At 43.2% G+C, this 19,501-nt stretch overlaps 2 protein-coding genes across 3 annotated transcripts in view; one reads left to right on the top strand and one right to left on the bottom strand.

The window, feature by feature from the left end:
- LOC147019813 (uncharacterized) overlaps positions 1-3,287 on the top strand; it is a 21,744-nt gene extending 18,457 nt beyond the window's left edge. For both annotated transcript variants that reach the window (XM_085894569.1, XM_085894570.1), the window contains exon 2: positions 59-3,287. In XM_085894569.1, the coding sequence (XP_085750695.1) occupies positions 1,050-2,027 (978 nt within the window). In that variant the 5' untranslated portion in view covers positions 59-1,049 and the 3' untranslated portion in view covers positions 2,028-3,287. The remainder of the gene's footprint in view (positions 1-58) is intronic.
- RPS14 (ribosomal protein S14) overlaps positions 1-19,501 on the bottom strand; it is a 26,323-nt gene that overhangs the window by 6,794 nt on the left and 28 nt on the right. The window contains exons 1-3 of the mRNA XM_085894572.1: positions 19,408-19,501; positions 14,109-14,267; positions 9,810-9,971 (exon numbers count right to left, since the gene is read on the bottom strand). The exon at positions 19,408-19,501 is cut by the window's right edge and continues 28 nt beyond it. Of these exons, the coding sequence (XP_085750698.1) occupies positions 9,810-9,971; positions 14,109-14,257 (311 nt within the window). The 5' untranslated portion in view covers positions 14,258-14,267; positions 19,408-19,501. The remainder of the gene's footprint in view (positions 1-9,809; positions 9,972-14,108; positions 14,268-19,407) is intronic.

Below are 19,501 nucleotides of genomic sequence, written 5' to 3' on the forward strand. Positions count from 1 at the left end.
AAGTGCAGAAAGTTAAGAATAGTCATAAATGGCATTTTCTTTTTCGTTTGTTTGATAGAATGCCTCTCACTACGAAGGAAAGGCTTGCAAGATACCGAGCCCCGTTAAGGGATAATCCCACTGAGTATCTTGAAAGAGAGAGACTGCAAAAAGCGAAATCAAGGATGGCAGCTAAGAAGAAAATGACAGCAAGGGAATGGGCTGCTCACAGGGCTGTTGAAAATCAATGCATCAAAGACCAAATGATGAAACTTCTTCGAATCAGCCTTACCAGTCCCGTCAAGCAATGAGTAAAGCAGTCATGAAAGTGCGCTCTTCTCTGCCAATCTCACCCTGCAAAAGAAAGGCTGTTGCTGCCGCCATTGCCAGTGAGATGGGATTAGAAGTTGCCACTGGTACTTCTCAGGCAGGAAGGCCAGGATTAGATGAAGAGATGAAGAAAATGGTCGTTGATTTTTACGAGCGGGATGACATGTCTTGGCAAGCTCCTGGACGCAAGGACCGAGTAATCGTCAGAGGAAAAGATGAAAATGGCATAAAGACAAAAACCTTTTTTCAAACCAAGTACATGTTGATGTGCTTGTCAGAGGCTCACAGCCTCTTCTGCAAAGAAAGCAATACTGATATATCTAGAAGCAAATTTTGCGACCGAAGACCCAAACATGTCAAACTGTTTGATTCCCTTCCACACAATGTGTGTGTATGTACATACCATGAAAACGTCCGTCTGATTCTGAATGCATTGAGTAAATGCTGCAACATCACTGACATCTCCAACTTCACTGATGCCATTGTTTGTGATGCTGAATCGAAAGAGTGTATGTCAATGGAGTGTCCAGTGTCGGGGCAACATAGAACAATACCGGCCTTCTTCTGAGTGCAACAATCCCCTAATGTATCATTAGTGGCAGACAACCGACGGTGTCCACAAGGTTGAGATACAGTCAAGTGCACAGGAGGTTTCTGATGAACTCAAGTGGCAGCTAAAGCCCTTTCTCATCCATGTGTATGTCAAACGACAGCAGGCGACCTACATTGAAGGGCTAAAGATGAAAGTGAATGGTGAGCAAGTGCTACTGCAGGTAGATTTCTCCGAGAATGCAACACTGTCTGAACAAAACGAGGTACAGTCTGCTCACTGGAACCATGGACAGGTGACCCTCTTCACTGCCCATGCTTGGATCAACGCAGATCAAAACACTACAGAAAGCATGGTCATAACTTCTGATGAGCTACAACATACCAATTTGAGTGTGTATACATTCATGGATCGTATTGTCACAAAACTGAAGGAAAAGCATCCTTCTATTTCTGAGGTTCATTTCGTGTCAGATGGTGCTAGCTCCCAGTTTAAGCAAAGGTTCCTCTTCTCCAACTTGGCAAAGTGGGGAGGTGACTTCAACATCAGGATGATGTGGCACTTTTTTGCCACTTCTCATGGCAAAGGTGTCATCGATGGAATTGGAGGTACAGTGAAGCGGTCTGTCTGGAGATTCGTTCGAAGTGGGAAAGTGATGGCATCAACACCAATTTCTTTCCATGAAGTTGCAGTTAAGAGGAACCCTGCTATCGAGATAATGTACGTATCAAAAGAGGAAATTGCAGAGAAGAAGGCAACTTTGGATGCATACTGGGAAACCACAATCCCTGTCCCTAACACACACAAGATTCACAGTGTAACACCAATTGGACAACACCACTTGCTTGTCAGTGAATTATCCAGCATTAGTCAGCAGCAGCATGTCCGCATTAGAGAGGAGGTGGAGGATCTTGATGAGTCAGTTGTATCCTCTGATGATGAAATTGAGAAATTGCATGCACAGATAAGAGACTGGGTGTTAGTTGCCTATGAAGGGAAAACCTTCCCTGGTGAAGTAATTGAGCTTGGTGCAACGAACACTAATCTCAGGGTCAATGTTATGCACCAGGCAGGTGGCTATTGGCGATGGCCAAAAGACCCAGATCAAATTTTTTACTTGCGCGAAAATGTCATTAAAAAAAATATCCCCACCAGTTGTTGTTGGTAGCCAAGGTCAGTATATGTTTACTTTTTATCGAGGTCCTCCACCTCTCTCAATGCAAAATATGCCCTTCGAATAATTGTTCCAGTGGTATTCTCTCTCTATACATGTATTAGTCTTTTTTTAATCTGTTTAACACTTTACCAAGTTATTATTCATGTTTTTTATTTTCATAGAAAATCTTGACTTCAAAGTATTTATACTTGCTTGTACATGTGATACTATATTTTGCTTAAACATCAACCAACTTTAATTTACCATGGTAACAGGGATAAAATTTACCGTGACTACACTCTCAATATAAAGGACACTTAATAACAAAAATATCTTATGTGGCAGTGTTAAGTTTAAATTGTCTGTTTATATTTCATTGTTTTGCAAGCATAATATAACAAAATGTCAGTATGTAACAAATAGCAATTTTGATACAAAACTCTTCCTTGGTCCCACAAACTTTTTTTTTTTATAAATGCATGTCTGCTACAGTAGATTGTTGACATACATTACTTTATACCTCGATCATGTGAAAACGAAATACAAGAATTTATGTTCCTGTTATTAATTTAGAGTACTGAGTTATCCACCACACGTGTTTCTGTTGATTTGGCCAGTTAGTTTAGTAGTCTGTATTATTTGTCTTTTGTATATGATAATAGTTCGACTGTTAAAATTCTGGTTTTGTAATTTACAAGTACTTATCATGCCTGGATGTTGTTAACATCAGCTGTTAATACTCTTCTTGAGTTCTGAAAATAACTATTTTATTCATTTTTACTGCTTATGCTGACATGATAGATAAGTGCTGTAATCTGAGAAGGACCAAGGATGAATTAAAGTTCTGCAACAAATGTCTTTTTGCACATATTATAAGTGTTGTTTCAGACGTACATAGTGTACGTCTGAAACAGTGGTTGTGTACAACTGAAACTGTACGTCCGAAACAAAAAACAAACACGATTATTTCCCAGTTACAGTTTAAATTGCTCATTATTCTTACATTTCCACATCATTCAACATCTACTTTAACTGGTGTGATGTGATTTTTTTGAAAAAATCTGCACACTTCACAGAAATTTTTAATTGAACTTATGAAGTCAGAAAATTCATTTTTTCTGTGTACGTCTGAACACATGGTATTTTTTTTTAATTATTCCAAGGTCATTATGGTGTTGACACTTTTTTTTCATTGTTACTTGTTTTCTACTAAACACTTGTCATATCATGGCCAAATAAAAGTTTCATATTCTCAATCTTTGTGTCTGTGGTATCTTAATAATGTGTCCAAAATGTACGTCCAAAATTATGGAACAGCCCTAAAACATTTCACACGAGTCGTCGCTCAAACTGAAAATTGTCTCAATCCGGCAAGTGGTTACGGATCCAAAAAAACAACTAAAGTTCTGTGCGGACAAACAAACACAGACAGACAAACTGACCCAAAAGCAATAACCTTTCCTTCGGCGAGGGTAATAAAAAGTGATATTTTTGGATGAATTTTTTTTTTTTTAATGGCACCTGAACATCCATTGCTGGGAAGATTATTTTCAGTCAGTGCAGCATTTTGCTATGATTAAAGAAATGAATACTGAATACCAGATACCTTTAGAGGACTTTTAATACAAGAGGTTTATCAGGAGGTGGGGGTGGGGGTCCACGTACTGGAGCAGTTTACCGGAATCACCCTCGCTCGTCGTGCAAAACCAGAGCATTCATGATACCCCCTTATATTTTCAGGGGCAGGTAAACACACACCAACCCATATATACAAGGGAAAGTGGTAAATCATAATAAACAAATGTTTTAAAATATTTATTATATTTGCATATAAAACTCAAGTCCCTGTACCTGCCACACTTTTCTCATCCCCACTCTTTCCCCCAATGAAACCGAGTCGAGAGCCTGATGGATTTATTTTTAATGTGGTGGTGGTGAAGCACAAGCTTTATGGGCCAAATGACCTCTTACTGCATCAAAGTTCCTTGTTAAGATTTATTCGTTTCGCGTCGATATGATCACAAACCTCATCGTGACAGACATCATCAGGTTTTGCAGCAGAATCGTATGTTTACTTCCCGTTTACTGTAAAGACGGCACTTCTATATGAACTGCACAGAAAATACCAGAGGAAACGGCGATGGGAAAAAAATAAATCCAACAACGGACCCCATTTCCATATTTACCGACAGAGATAGACGTTCTCCTGCCTGGCAGACATCTGATCACGATAACGCACTTGCAAGCTTAGGTACCCAGATTGTGGTCATGACGTGTTAGCATTGCACCCACCTTGATGAAATGGGTTAATAAACGAATCAGAAATAGCACCTCAAGGACAAGAAGGAAATCCAACACAGGTGGAGGCCATTCAGCCCATCATGCCTACACGAATACCACACCAACCCAAGATCATTTTAATTAATGAAAGAAAAAAAAATCGTATTTTTTTGCGTTTTTTATTTACTTTTTATTTTCTTCCCCTCAGAGAGAGGGCATGGGCTTGGTTAAAAACACACATAACCACACAACCCCCCTTGACAAGACCCCCACCAACAGCACTCCGTACACAATCACCAATCAATACTCAAACTACCTAAAAGTCTTATCAACATCCCCATACCCCTCTATCTCCATAACTTCCAGGTACCTATCTAATTCTAATTTAAACTTATCTACTTTTTCTGCTGCCACTACCTTTCCAGAGAGACCATTCCATGCATTAACTACTCTGAGTGAAAGTCTACCCGACCTCACCACCATCTGAACTCTCCTCTTCTTCACTCTCGGGCTATGACCCCTGGTTCTGTCAATGTCTACTCTGTTGAAGAATTCATCTGCACTTATTTTATCTATACCTTTCATTATCTTAAACATCTCCATTCTCCATCATATCTCCTCGCAACCGCCTCCATTCTAGTGAATAAAGCCCTGTCTCCTCAACCGCTCCTCATAGCTGAGTCAAGCTAGGCCCGGAATCAATTGAGTAGCCCGACGCTGAACCTTCTCTATGGCGTCTATGTCCTTCCGGAACTGTGGTGACCAAAACTGCACACAATATTCTAGATGTGACCCTCACTAAATTCCTGAACAACGTTAACATCACCCCTTTTGATTTATAATTGATCCCCCTCCTTATACAGCCTAAAATCCTATTTGCTCTTCCTATAGCTGCCTGGCATTGTGCTGCCTGCTTACCTCCCGTATCTATTATCACCCCCAGATCCTTCTCCTGTGTGACACGCTCTAAAATTACCCCTTGCATCCTGTAATCTCTATTTTCATTGTTCTTTCCCATCCCCATAACCTTACACTTGCTCAGGTTAAATTGCATCTGCCAATCTTTTGCCCAATCCATACAAGTATCAATACTCTCTTGTATCTGATCACCACCCCTCTGCTATCCACCTTACCTCAAGCTTTGTGTCATCTGCAAATTTGGAAAACGTACTCTTTACCACATTATCCAAATCATTAAGGTAAATATTGAGTCGCAATGGTCTGAGTGCTGATCCCCGAGGTACCCCGCTACTTACATCCTCCCACTCACAGCCACTCTTTGCTTCCTATCACGAAGCCAGTTTGCAATCCAATTAGCTACCTGACCAGCCACTCCACAATCCCTCACTTTGGCTAACAACCTCTGATGTGGTACCTTATCAAATACCTTCTTAAAGTCTAGATATACTATGTCCACTGCCTTTCCCTCATCCACCCAATTACACACTGCTTCATAGAACTCTAAAAGATTTGTTAAACACGAACTACCTTTGGTAAGCCCATGCTGACTACCTTTAATTAGATTGTATTTGTTTAAATGGTTCCTCATCCAATCTTTAATTAATATCTCCAACACTTTCCCCACAACTGAAATCAAACGAACAGGTCTATAGTTTCCCAATTCTTCTCTGGATCGTTTCTTAAATAATGGTGTTACATTTGCTACTCTCCAATCCTCCAGTTCCTGTCCTGACTCCAGTGAGCTATTGAAAATATCCGTCAACATCTTGCTTACCTGCTCAGCCACCTCCCTCAATACTCTCGGGTGCATATTCTCTGGACCCGGAGCCATATCTACTCTTAGATTACCTCGCTGTTCCTTTACTTCCTCCACTCCAACCTGGATCTTCTGCAAAAGCCCTTCCTCACCTCCTCGATAGATACTCTCAGCGATTGGCAATTATCGTGTAAAAGTTGAAGAAAAATACCTGTTTAATAAGGCTGCCATCTCACTTTCATCATTAACCACTCTCCCGGTGCTTCTCCTCAATGGACCCACACTGGTCCGAACCTGTTCTTTTCCCCTGATATACTTAAAGAAAGCCTTGCTATTATGTGTAATATTCTTCGCCATGAGCTTCTCATACTCTCTTTTGGCTTGCAGAGTTATTTTCTTCACTTGCCTCTATTTACTCTGATAATGATATAAATCTAACTCCAGTTCTGTTATTTTAAACATAATAAATGCCTTTTGCTTCTCCTTTATAGCGTTCCTTATCTCACTGCTCAACCACCCTGGTCTCTTTCTACTTCTAGTTTTACACCTCATTGGAATGTACTTACTCTGCACTCTACATATTTGGTCCTTGAAGGTTTCGCATTTTTCTGATGCCGATTGTCCTGTTGTTAGTCTCACAATCTACATCACCCAATTCTCTCCTCATACCCTCAAAGTTTCCCTTCCTGAAATCTAATTGCCTCACCCCACTATCCTGAACTCTAACCCTCAACAGAATATTTGGACACACAATGGTGTGGTCACTTGCTCCGAAATGCTCCAAAACCTCCACCTCCTCCACCATATTGGGATCATTACTTAAAAGGAGGTCTAACACTGCACTTCCCCTCGTGGGCTTATCTACAAACTGGGTTAAAAAGCAATCTTGGAATAAAACTATGAAATCTTGAACCGCTCTGCCCTTTCCCTCTTCCTGGACCCAAACAATCCCTGGCAGGTTAAAATCCCCCATAATCAATACTCTACCCTTACCACATGCCCTTTGATTTCTTCATGTACTCCTCCTTCCTCTTCCTCTTCCTTCACACCCAGAGCCCTATAAAAGCATCCTTCCAGTATCTTACTGTTTTTACAATCTCTAATCTCGACCCATACAGAATCCTCAACATTTATTCCTTCCTTAATGTCACGCCTTTCTCTTGATGCAATGCTGTCCTTGACCCAGATTGCCACTCCTCCTATTCTCTCCTTCCTATCACACCAATACATCTTGTCGCCTTCTAATCCTGTCCTCCAGTTACTCTCCTCCTTCAACCATGTCTCACTCACTGCAACTTTATCGTACTCCTCGCTATCGACTTTGGCTTCAAGCTCTTCCATCTGATTATTTAGACTTCTGGCATTGGAATAGAATATATTTAACTTTTCCCTTCCTGAAATTCTGTTTTCCTGCCTGGCCTTACTCATCACAATTACTTCATCCATTCCTTCCTTTATAGCTTCCCATCCTCCGCTGACCTAAAAAAAGCCTGGAGTCCTTCCTCAATTCCCATTGTAAACCTTGCTGCCCCCTTTCTATTTAATATACGGCCATCATTCTGGAAACACTCCCTTTGTCCCGTAAATGATTCCCACTGCTTCCTAAATGTAAAACCTTCCTCCCTACACCATTCTTCCAGCCATTGGTTGACATCTATTGCTCTGCTCATAATTTCGATATTGTTTCCTAAACTTGGGAGAATCCCAAAAAACATGATCTCACAACCCTTTGTTTTCCACCACTTACCCAATATCCTGTATCTGTTTTTCAAAACCTCTGAGTAAACTCTCCCTACATCATTCGCACCTCGGTGCACCAAAACAAACTTCTTCCTGCCGTGACCCGATACAATATCGTTTAACCTTCCTTCAATGTCCCGAACTCCCGCTCCTTCAAAACGACACAGAATTCTGTGTCCACAATCCTTCCTACAGAATGAAGAATCAACATATTTATTAATCTCATGACCAACAAAAACTGTCTCCCATACTTCATTTCTATTGCTGCACCTCCGCCACTGCCCGCTCCTGCTGCGCCTCCACCACTGCCCGTGCTCGTTGCGCCGGCACCACCGCTCGCCCCCGTCGCCACCGCCCGCAGCACCGGCGGCGCCACCGCCCACCCCCGTTGCCACCGCTCGCCCCCGTCGCCACCGCCCGCAGCACCGGCGGCGCCACCGCCCACCCCCGTTGCCACCGCCCGCCCCCGACGCCACCGTCCGCCCCCGTCGTATCGGCACCACCGCTCGCCCCCGTCGCGCCGGCACCACCGCCTGCCCCCGTCGCGCCGGCACCACCGCCTGCCCCCGTCGCGCCGGCACCACCGCCTGCCCCCGTCGCGCCGGCACCACCGCCCACCCCGTCGCGCCGGCACCACCGCCCACCCCGTCGCGCCGGCACCACCGCCCGCCCCGTCACCACCGCCCGCCCCCGTCGCGCCAGCACCACCACCTGCCCCCGAAATTCTGGATAATCATGGCATGCTTTTCCAACAAAAATATGTAAACCTCCGGATGGGTCATTACAACAATACAAATTTCCATACACATACGCAAGTTTCACCCACGTACGAACCTTTGCTCAGTGCAAACATGCACGAACCTTCGCTCAGTGTAAACATGCATGAACCTTCGCTCAGTGCAATCCTATACTGAATCTTCTCTCAGTGTACAATGTTCAGTATAAACATATGTACCTGTGCTCAGTGTGCAATTGTCAATATAAACATGTATGTACCATAGACATTGATGCCTCACCCTGCATAAGAAACATCACAGTGACAATTTATTGCTGGGATGAGAATCTAACCCAGGCTCGACAGCTCAGAAGCACAACCGTCTAAGTCTAAGCTATACTGCCAGGCTGATCAATCACTATTTGGCATTCTCAATGTAATCATGGTACGAAAGCAAAGGCATTGTAGTATTCTCGAGTCAGACTCTCAATACCTTCAAAATCCTGGCTCCTGTGTGAGTCAGAGGAAAAGTTCAATGGTTGAGAATTACCAGGTCTTCAGCTCATCATGGTTTGACATGGCAGTATTGTAAAACTCTCAAATGATAATCGTGAATAAACGATGAATACATTATTCCACTGACTCCTGAAGTGTGGAGTCAGTTAATGAAGAGCATACACAGGTGTGCATTTCTCTTTTATTACTCTCCTACCAGTTTCATCGGAGGGGACTTGAGGTTTGCTCACCGTTTGACTGTTTGCCCCACCTGTGGTTTTTCAGACTTCCCACCCCCCCCCGCCCCCAATACCCTTTAACATATCCAACTGAAACTTGGTACATGGCTTTAGTATGATCAATTTTACAGAACAAGTTCGAGTTTCAGGGCGTTTCGTTAATTTTTTCGTTATGCCCTTTTTTGGACTCAGAAATCATCACATCGGTAAGGGACATGTCATGCAAAACAATTTTCGCTCTTGTTTAATATACAAGTACTCTGTACCTCAAAGTCCTAAAATTCACGGGATGCCTCGAAGAATGCATCATGGAGGCAATTTGTTATTTTTGGTTTGGTCTGCTCGTCCTTAAATATGAACCCCTTGCTCATGATGTAGAGAACTCAAGTTCAAATCCCATATGCCATAAGTTTGCCTATTGTCTACCAAGTCCGAATTAAGGTAAAAGTATATTAATGTCCATCAATGTCTGTCTTTGCATGCAATGTGGGTACTATACAAGCTCCTCCATGAGCCTTCAATCAATATAAAAAGTAAGAAGTTCAACAAACAAGTATGCAGCAGGTGATTCTGCAAGGAGGATGAAAAAGGGATGAAAGAAAGCCCACCGGTTTCCTCCCGTAGCACGCAAGCGGACGTGCAGGGCCGTAATGCCAAGTTCCTTGCAACGTGCGGCAACATCCTGTGCAGCGAGCATGGCTGCATATGGGGATGACTCGTCTCTGTCCGCTTTCACCTTCATCCCACCCGTGACACGGCATATGGTTTCCCTGCAATAAGAGTAAGGGTAGCGCGAGGAATTGCTGTCAACGATCTATGACACCGATTCAACGATGCATATCAGCAAATGGGGGGTAGAGATGAGTGTGGGGGGGTGGTGGTGGTCGTAAGGCATTCCACTACATTCACATAATAATAATCACAACATTGCTATAATAAAATAATTCTACATTGGTTTTCCACCATCTCAGATCACCCCAAATCCAAAAACGATGATCTTTTCTACCCTCATTAACCCTACCCAAATCGCTCCTCCTTGGAGTTTTCTTCTGTATCCATCTTGTCCACTCATGTACGTGTGTTTTGTGTCCTAATCCAGTCAGTGTACTAGCTCTTCCACGAGAGGTGACTACATAACCTCCGTCCACCTTCAGTGGTGGAGTTATTCAAGGTGTCTCCAGTCTATGATAAGATTATAAATGCAGGGCTCAAAATACATGGGGACGGCGGGCAAATTCCCCCTCAAAAAAAAAAATCAGATGAGGGTGAAAAATTCTATATGTTGAAAGAAAAGTCACCCCCATACGTATCAGCATGAGTTATGGCAAGTTGAAGAGCATCCAAACAGGTTTATTACATCAATAATTTATTTCCCGTTCCCCGCACCACAAACGATCACGAGCGAGCTTCTCGTGGGCGCAGCCATCTTGTTTATTTACCACACTCACCATAAACAATAGTTATGCAAACACACGCGAGCTTTGCAGCTTCGCCGGCTAAAAAGGCCATCCTGCTATGGTCTCTCGTAGCACAGCCCAGGAGCTCAGTGGGCTGGTTGTGGGTTATGATACGGTATCTCGCAGATTAGATTCCAACATGGCGCATTCTGATATCGGTATCACGACAGAGTGCCGATTTGAGCGAAACCTGCACAACCCTCCGACACGACAGAAACTTCAAAAAGCACCTTCGAGCTCATTTTCTGAAACAGACAAGTACATCAACCATCTCTACCAAGAAGAAAAACAAGCCAATCTTCAATGGAAGCACTGGAAATGTGTGGAAGCCGCACTGGATTGGGATGCAACGAACCAGTGACAGGGGGTTGTAAATATACTGCGAGGCCTGCCGTGGCACACCATGCACATTGGGTTTTGAAACAACAAAGTGAATGGATTGTCATAAAAGCCATTGAAAGTTTAAAATGTCATTGCTATCCATTTGTAAAACTGCAAAAATGTCAAAAAAAACAAACAAGAAGATAATCGTAAAATACAAAAACAGAACATAATGCTGCGACATGATTGCATCACCTAACAGTTAGTGAATATGTAAAAGGGGCCCCCGGAAGAAAAAAACAATATCCCCCTTCCACCACGCGGCAGGGGATAAAAACTAAAAAAAAAAAAAAAAAATTAAAAATAAAAAACCTTGGTGGACAGGTTGGGTGTGTGACAAAGATGATTCAATTTGGTTTTGGTGAAGATTCGAATCCCAGAATTATAAAAGTGATTATTTACCATGAATCAGAGATTGGGCCAAAAACGACATACTGTCGGACACTGACATTTGCGGGGGGATACGTTCCTGAAAAATTCCGCGAATGTCGGGGAATTATTTTAATAGGAAAAATTACCCCCGTGTGGGGGTGACGGTCATCTCTATAATACCACAAGTTCTCAATGCTCAGTTATGACCGAAGACCACTGCGCAGTAGAACTGCGCAGCTCGACTGCGCAGCTCAAACTGCGCAGCTCAAACTGCGCAGCTCGGTTAAAGATGACTCGGCATTTTGGCGCGCGCACGAAATTATATTCTGAAAATAAATGCCGACGTTTACATTTCGGGTTTTGAAACTTTTGCACCTTCAGCGGAAAATGTATAAATACAAAAGGCTAAAAACGTGTTTTATATTTATATTTCATTTCTCCTTCCTTCCTTCTTTGCGAATCGCATCAGCGTTTTTGGCCATCTTCCAGATCACGTGACGATCAAATGGGAAGGAAATTCAAAAATCTGTTCGGTTAAGTCCCTGTCACACCTTGACGTTTTAGCCAGCGTATGGCAAGGTCTCAAAAATGTATGTAAAACGCTGGCGTACGCTGAACTATTGATGTTTTTTCTTAAGTTTTGGGCGTATAATAACGTGTTGGACGTATGCATAACGTATTAGTAACGTACACAGAACGTTTTAATCACATATAGATAACTTATACCAACGAATGCTGAGCGTGTTGTCGGCATTCACAACCTATGCCCAACGATAGTCTAACTTATGCATAGCGTGCAGCAGCATATCGCTGATGATCACGTGGCGTAGGCTATTCATAGGCTGCGGCTCGATGATTCAAATCATAACCGCACTAGACATCGAAGTGTGAAGCCGCTGTCACACCTTGACGTTTTAGCCAGCGTATGCCGACGTATGAAAAATTTGCCGAACCAAGCTGGCACACGTGGAATAAGTTATGGGTAAGTTTTGTATACGTTAATAGTACGCTGGCATACGTCGTCATACGCCGAGTACGTCGAGAAATTTTCAGCATGCCGAAAATTTTGATGTACGACACACGTTCCGCATACGCTGGTATAAGTTGTAGGCATGCTACACGATCGTTGACACATGTCGACATACGTTACTCATAAGTGGAAACACGTCAATGTAATGGTTAGCGTCAGTGTTCCAGACTCCCTGGTTTATTTTTTCTTCGGTATGACGGTGATGTTGACACTTCGATTTCTCGTGAGGTTATGATTTAAATCGTTGAGTGGCACCCTATTAATTATATTATATTATAACCGCACTCGAAATCGAAGTGTTAACATCACCGTCATACCGAAGAAAAAAAAATAAAATATAAAAAAAACAGGGAGTCTGGAACACTGACGCTAACCATTACATTGGCGTGTTTCGACTTATGAGTAACTTACAAGTAACGTGTGTCGACGTGTGTCAACGATCGCGTAACGTGCCTACAACTTATGGCCAGCATTATGCGGAACGTGCGAGTCATACGCTGACATACGTCGAAAAATTCCAAGCGTGGAAAATTTGTCTAACACCTCGGCATACTACGACGTATGCCAGCGTACAAAGACTATGCCAGCGTACAAAGACGTATGCCAGCGTGCTCTTAACGTATACAAACTTACCCATAACGTATTCGACGCGTGCCAGCGTTTTAGCCAAATTTTGCATACATCAGGCATACGCTGGCTAAATCGTCAAGGTGTGACAGGGCCTTAAGATACAAGATAATATTTTTTACTATCATAATCAATAAACAGTTACCGAATATCTTGTAGAATGGCAGACTAGATACGTTTTGGAAATGGCGATTTTTATAACTTACGTGACCTCGACCCCGGACAAAAGTTATATCGTTGTGCAACACTCATCGACCTCTACCCACATACTAAGCTTCATCAAGATCGGAAAGAAAAATTGTTGACGGACGGACGTACGAACGTACATTTGGTCCGGCTTTATTAGGTCATCTTGGTAGAGATGACCTAAAAAGGGGGATAGGTTCCTGGCAGTTCTTGATTCATAAAGGTGGGGGGGGGGAACAACAATCCCATGAAAAACCGCAAACACAGAACGTGAAGCACAGGACCACGAATGTAGGTCACATTTTATGAACCGTGAATACGTGGGGTCCACGAATGTCGGGATCTGACAGTATAGCACGATATTTCAATAAGTTGTGGATGGGTTGTAACAAAACTTGGTGGATGAGTTGGGCAGGTGACAAGAACAAGCTGATTAAGTTTTGGGTAAGGTCCGATACAGATCCGGCCTTGCAGTGGGATACAAAACGAAAACTGTTCAGCGTAGCGGAGGTACGCGCTCTCCTGAGTGCCATTCTCGTTTTGAGCCCCGTTTTATCAATCGAGTGTACTTGCACGTGGTTAGTGCATGGCTTGTGGCTTGTTCAGAGTAAAGGGACATTTCAAGGAAACCAACAGCCATCAAATACTTAAGAGAATAGATTTGAACGCTTCATTGCACAATTCAAACCACAATCCCAATGAGACTTTGCTGAAACCACCTTTAGCATTTGAAGCGAAATCGCAAGAGCGCAACCTCCCACTCATCTGGCCCTTGTCAGTCACGTGGCCCGAAGCCTCACACATCTGTCAATCTCAATTTATTCCCAATTTCTCTCCTTTTTACAGGCACTTACTTTCCAGAAAGGTCTGTAACGTGCACGAAGGTATCATTGAAGGAGGCGAAAATGTGAGCCACTCCAAAGACGTTTTCACCCTCAGTCACCTGTGGACCGAGGCTGATCATCTGCTCCTCCTTCTTCTCCTTGCCTTTGCGTGGGGCCATTTTTCCAGTTCTGCAGCAAACAAGACATGGAGGTTTGTGCAGAAGATAAATCGATCACATGATGAAGTGCTCTTTGGATATTCAAGACAAACACCAAGGTCTACATCATGCTGCTTACTGAGGAACAAAACCTGAAATAAACAAAAGCACATTACATGGAAGAGGGAAATAAAAAAGATACGACTCACAAAATCATAAGCACATCGCCTTCCCCACTGAGTTTTTTTTTAATTTTTCAAATCGCTCTACTAAAAACTAAACCCTCTCACATCTGTGTCTCGTGTTGATCGAGGACATGAGTACTGTCCAACACCTCACTCTCTCCAACACTGACTGACCCCCAACCATTACTGTCACTCGTGTATGAAGTCTTAATTTCCCTGTTCCCCTTTGATCCTCATTTTGTAAAAGACGCTACGATTCAGGTCCTCCAAGAGACAAGTGTTTACGTAACGATTCATAAATAAATAAACCATCACTCTTGCATCGAACTAGACGGGTCATGGCGAAGCTTATCCACAAATTATGTCCACAGACATGGGACATCAAATGTACTTTAAACATGAAGTTCAAAGGCATCAGGAGAAAAAGAACAAAACGTATGGTATCTGGGATCCGAACCACAGGGGTTCCCTGGGATCCGACCCACGGGGTTCCTTGGGATCCGACCCACGGGGTTCCTTGGGATCCGACGCATGGGGGTTCCTTGGGATCCGACACACGGGGGTTCCTTGGGATCCGACACACGGGGGCTCCCTGGGATCCTAACCACGGGGGTTCCCTGCGATCCGAACCACGGGCCAGGTGTGAGCTGCCGCTCGCCACAGGGCGAATCCACCTTTCCTGTGGCTAATATTGTAAACCACCCATTAGCCACTGTGGCTAATCCATGTTTTAGTGGTTTTTTTTTAACAGTTTTAGACGAATTTTGGGTGATTTTAGCACAGAATTCAACCTTCGTTGAGACAGCCGCCATTTTGTACGTTTTGATTATGGGAATCATGCGTGATTTCGTACAAGCTTATATATACTAACTTTAGTAGTTCAAAACTAGTTTCTAGCTAAACAAAATCGACCGAAATTACACACGATTCCCATGATTCTCGGCTCAATTTATTTTTTTCCAGAATGATTCGGCGCTACTCGGCGCTACATGCATCGTTGGGTCAGTGGTTGCCAGGTGAGTTTTGACACAATCAGTAGTACCTGCAGTAGGACGAGTTTGTTTGGATGAGTGAGTTTGATGTGTGACTTTGGTTGGAAGTGTGAGTTTGGTTGGATGAGTGAAGTTGATGGGTGAGATTGGTTGTATGAGTGAGTTTGATGTGTGACATTGGTTGTACGAGTGAGTTTGATGTGTGACATTGGTTGGAATTGCGAGTTTGATGTGTGACATTGGTTGGAAGTGCGAGTTTGATGTGTGACATTGGTTGTACGAGTGAGTTTGATGTGGGAGATTGGTTGGAAGTGCGAGTTTGATGTGTGAGATTGGTTGGAAGTGCGAGTTTGATGTGTGAGATTGGTTGGAAGTGCGAGTTTGATGTGTGAGATTGGTTGGAAGTGTGAGTTTGATGTGTGAGATTGGTTGTATGAGTGACTTTGATGTGTGAGATTGGTTGTATGAGTGACTTTGATGTGTGAGATTGGTTGTATGAGTGACTTTGATGTGTGAGATTGGTTGTATGAGTGAGTTTGATGTGGGAGATTGGTTGGAAGTGCGAGTTTGATGTGTGACATTGGTTGTACGAGTGAGTTTGATGTGTGAGATTGGTTGTACGAGTGAGTTTGATGTGTGACATTGGTTGTATGAGTGAGTTTGATGTGTGACATTGGTTGTATGAGTGACTTTGATGTGGGAGATTGGTTGTATGAGTGAGTTTGATGTGTGACATTGGTTGTATGAGTGAGTTTGATGTGGGAGATTGGTTGGAAGTGCGAGTTTGATGTGTGAGATTGGTTGGAAGTGCGAGTTTGATGTGTGAGATTGGTTGGAAGTGTGAGTTTGATGTGGGAGATTGGTTGGAAGTGCGAGTTTGATGTGTGAGATTGGTTGGAAGTGTGAGTTTGATGTGTGAGATTGGTTGTATGAGTGACTTTGATGTGTGAGATTGGTTGTATGAGTGACTTTGATGTGTGAGATTGGTTGTATGAGTGAGTTTGATGTGTGAGATTGGTTGTATGAGTGAGTTTGATGTGTGAGATTGGTTGTATGAGTGACTTTGCTGTGTGACATTGGTTGTACGAGTGAGTTTGATGTGTGAGATTGGTTGTACGAGTGAGTTTGATGTGTGACATTGGTTGTATGAGTGAGTTTGATGTGTGACATTGGTTGTATGAGTGACTTTGATGTGGGAGATTGGTTGTATGAGTGAGTTTGATGTGTGACATTGGTTGTATGAGTGAGTTTGATGTGTGACATTGGTTGTATGAGTGAGTTTGATGTGGGAGATTGGTTGGAAGTGTGAGTTTGATGTGTGAAATTGGTTGTATGAGTGACTTTGATGGGTGAGATTGGTTGTATGAGTGAGATTGATGTGGGAAATTGGTTGTACGAGTGACTTTGATGGGTGAGATTGGTTGTATGAGTGAGTTTGATGTGTGACATTGGTTGTACGAGTGAGTTTGATGTGTGACATTGGTTGGAATTGCGAGTTTGATGTGTGACATTGGTTGGAAGTGCGAGTTTGATGTGTGACATTGGTTGTACGAGTGAGTTTGATGTGTGACATTGGTTGTATGAGTGAGTTTGATGTGGGAGATTGGTTGTATGAGTGAGTTTGATGTGTGACATTGGTTGTACGAGTGAGTTTGATGTGTGAGATTGGTTGTATGAGTGAGTTTGATGTGTGACATTGGTTGTATGAGTGAGTTTGATGTGTGACATTGGTTGTATGAGTGAGTTTGATGTGGGAGATTGGTTGTATGAGTGAGTTTGATGTGTGACATTGGTTGTATGAGTGAGTTTGATGTGGGAGATTGGTTGGAAGTGCGAGTTTGATGTGTGAGATTGGTTGGAAGTGTGAGTTTGATGTGGGAGATTGGTTGGAAGTGCGAGTTTGATGTGTGAGATTGGTTGGAAGTGTGAGTTTGATGTGTGAGATTGGTTGTATGAGTGACTTTGATGTGTGAGATTGGTTGTATGAGTGACTTTGATGTGTGACATTGGTTGTATGAGTGACTTTGATGTGTGAGATTGGTTGTATGAGTGAGTTTGATGTGTGAGATTGGTTGTACGAGTGAGTTTGATGTGTGAGATTGGTTGTACGAGTGAGTTTGATGTGTGACATTGGTTGTATGAGTGAGTTTGATGTGTGAGATTGGTTGTACGAGTGAGTTTGATGTGTGACATTGGTTGTATGAGTGAGTTTGATGTGTGACATTGGTTGTATGAGTGACTTTGATGTGGGAGATTGGTTGTATGAGTGACTTTGATGTGGGAGATTGGTTGTATGAGTGAGTTTGATGTGTGACATTGGTTGTATGAGTGAGTTTGATGTGGGAGATTGGTTGGAAGTGCGAGTTTGATGTGTGAGATTGGTTGTACGAGTGAGTTTGATGTGGGAGATTGGTTGGAAGTGCGAGTTTGATGTGTGACATTGGTTGGAAGTGTGACTTTGATGTGTGATATTGGTTGTATGAGTGACTTTGATGTGGGAGATTGGTTGTACGAGTGAGTTTGATGTGGGAGATTGGTTGTATGAGTGAGTTTGATGTGTGACATTGGTTGGAAGTGCGAGTTTGATGTGTGACATTGGTTGTACGAGTGAGTTTGATGTGTGACATTGGTTGTACGAGTGAGTTTGATGTGTGACATTGGTTGTATGAGTGAGTTTGATGTGGGAGATTGGTTGGAAGTGTGAGTTTGATGTGTGAGATTGGTTGTATGAGTGACTTTGATGTGGGAGATTGGTTGTATGAGTGAGTTTGATGTGTGACATTGGTTGTATGAGTGAGTTTGATGTGTGACATTGGTTGTATGAGTGAGTTTGATGTGTGACATTGGTTGTATGAGTGAGTTTGATGTGTGAGATTGGTTAGATGAGTGAGTTTGATGTGTGAGATTGGTTGGAAGTGTGAGTTGGATTGTTCCGATTGGTTGGATGAGTGAGTTTGACGTGTGAGATTGGTTGGAAGTGTGAGTTTGATGTGTGAGATTGGTTGGATGAGTGAGTTTGACATGTGAGATTGGTTGAATGAACGACCATCAGGAGAGTTGGTGATTGTGAGGGATGGTGTGTGTGTGTGTGTGTGTGTGTGTGTGTGTGTGTGTGTGTGTGTGTGTGTGTGTGTGTGTGTGTGTGTGTGTGTGTTCGTTGTGCCTTTAATAGGTGGTAGTGGGGGATGGGGGTGGTTGTGGACCAGGATTGGACCAACTCATGCCAGTCAAACTCACTCATACAACCAATCTCACCCGACAACTTCACTCATCCAACCAATCTCACACATCAAACTCACACATCCGCCTTAAAATTAACTTATTATTTCATATTGCTAAAAAAAAAAATTTTTGAACAAAATATGTGGCTATTTATTCTAAACCTGGATTAGCCACAGTGGCTAATTCCTTTTTGAAAGCCAGATCACACCCAAACAGGGGTTCCCTGGGATCCGAACCACGTCCACGGGGTTCCCTGGAGCCTGAGCCACGACGAACACCAACCAGGTGAACCAACCACTAACAGCCAATTAAAGATAAATGTCCTGTCCATCCCAACCGCATTCTCTGCAATACACCGTGGTTATGACATTCACGTCAACCGCTGCTTCACTCGGAAGTCTTTCCACGCTCCTGTTGTACGAACCGACACAAGGAGAGACCAAACCACCACTGCTGATGATGATGGAGGGTTCTCACCTACGGACCCGATGTACCAAGGCCTAGTAATATCCCCAGACTCGAAAGACCAACTCTGCAAAGCCATGGCTTTTGAGTGTATTAGCGACTCGCGTGTTCAGCACACTCTCTTTACCTCAGGTTCGATCTTAACAATAAGCTCTTTCGTACGCTCACAAGAACGACTGCGACGGAAACAAAAATGTATTCCATAAAGTAAACCAGAGGATCAAAGCAATAAGATACGACTCGCGCCGAGGATGACGACGGATGATCCAAATGCGAACAACGAAAAGCGACATACTACACCATGTACCTTCTCTCGGCACCGAAAGGAAGTTTTCCGCAAAGTATCGCGAGAGGTGCGCTGAGAGCACGCAAAATCGTGAGGTCTCGCGATAAGCATAAAA

The sequence above is a fragment of the Eptatretus burgeri genome, chromosome 9 (genome assembly GCF_056783735.1).
Source record: "Eptatretus burgeri isolate ZD-2024b chromosome 9, Ebu_testis_v1, whole genome shotgun sequence".
Classification (NCBI taxonomy): domain Eukaryota; kingdom Metazoa; phylum Chordata; class Myxini; order Myxiniformes; family Myxinidae; genus Eptatretus; species Eptatretus burgeri.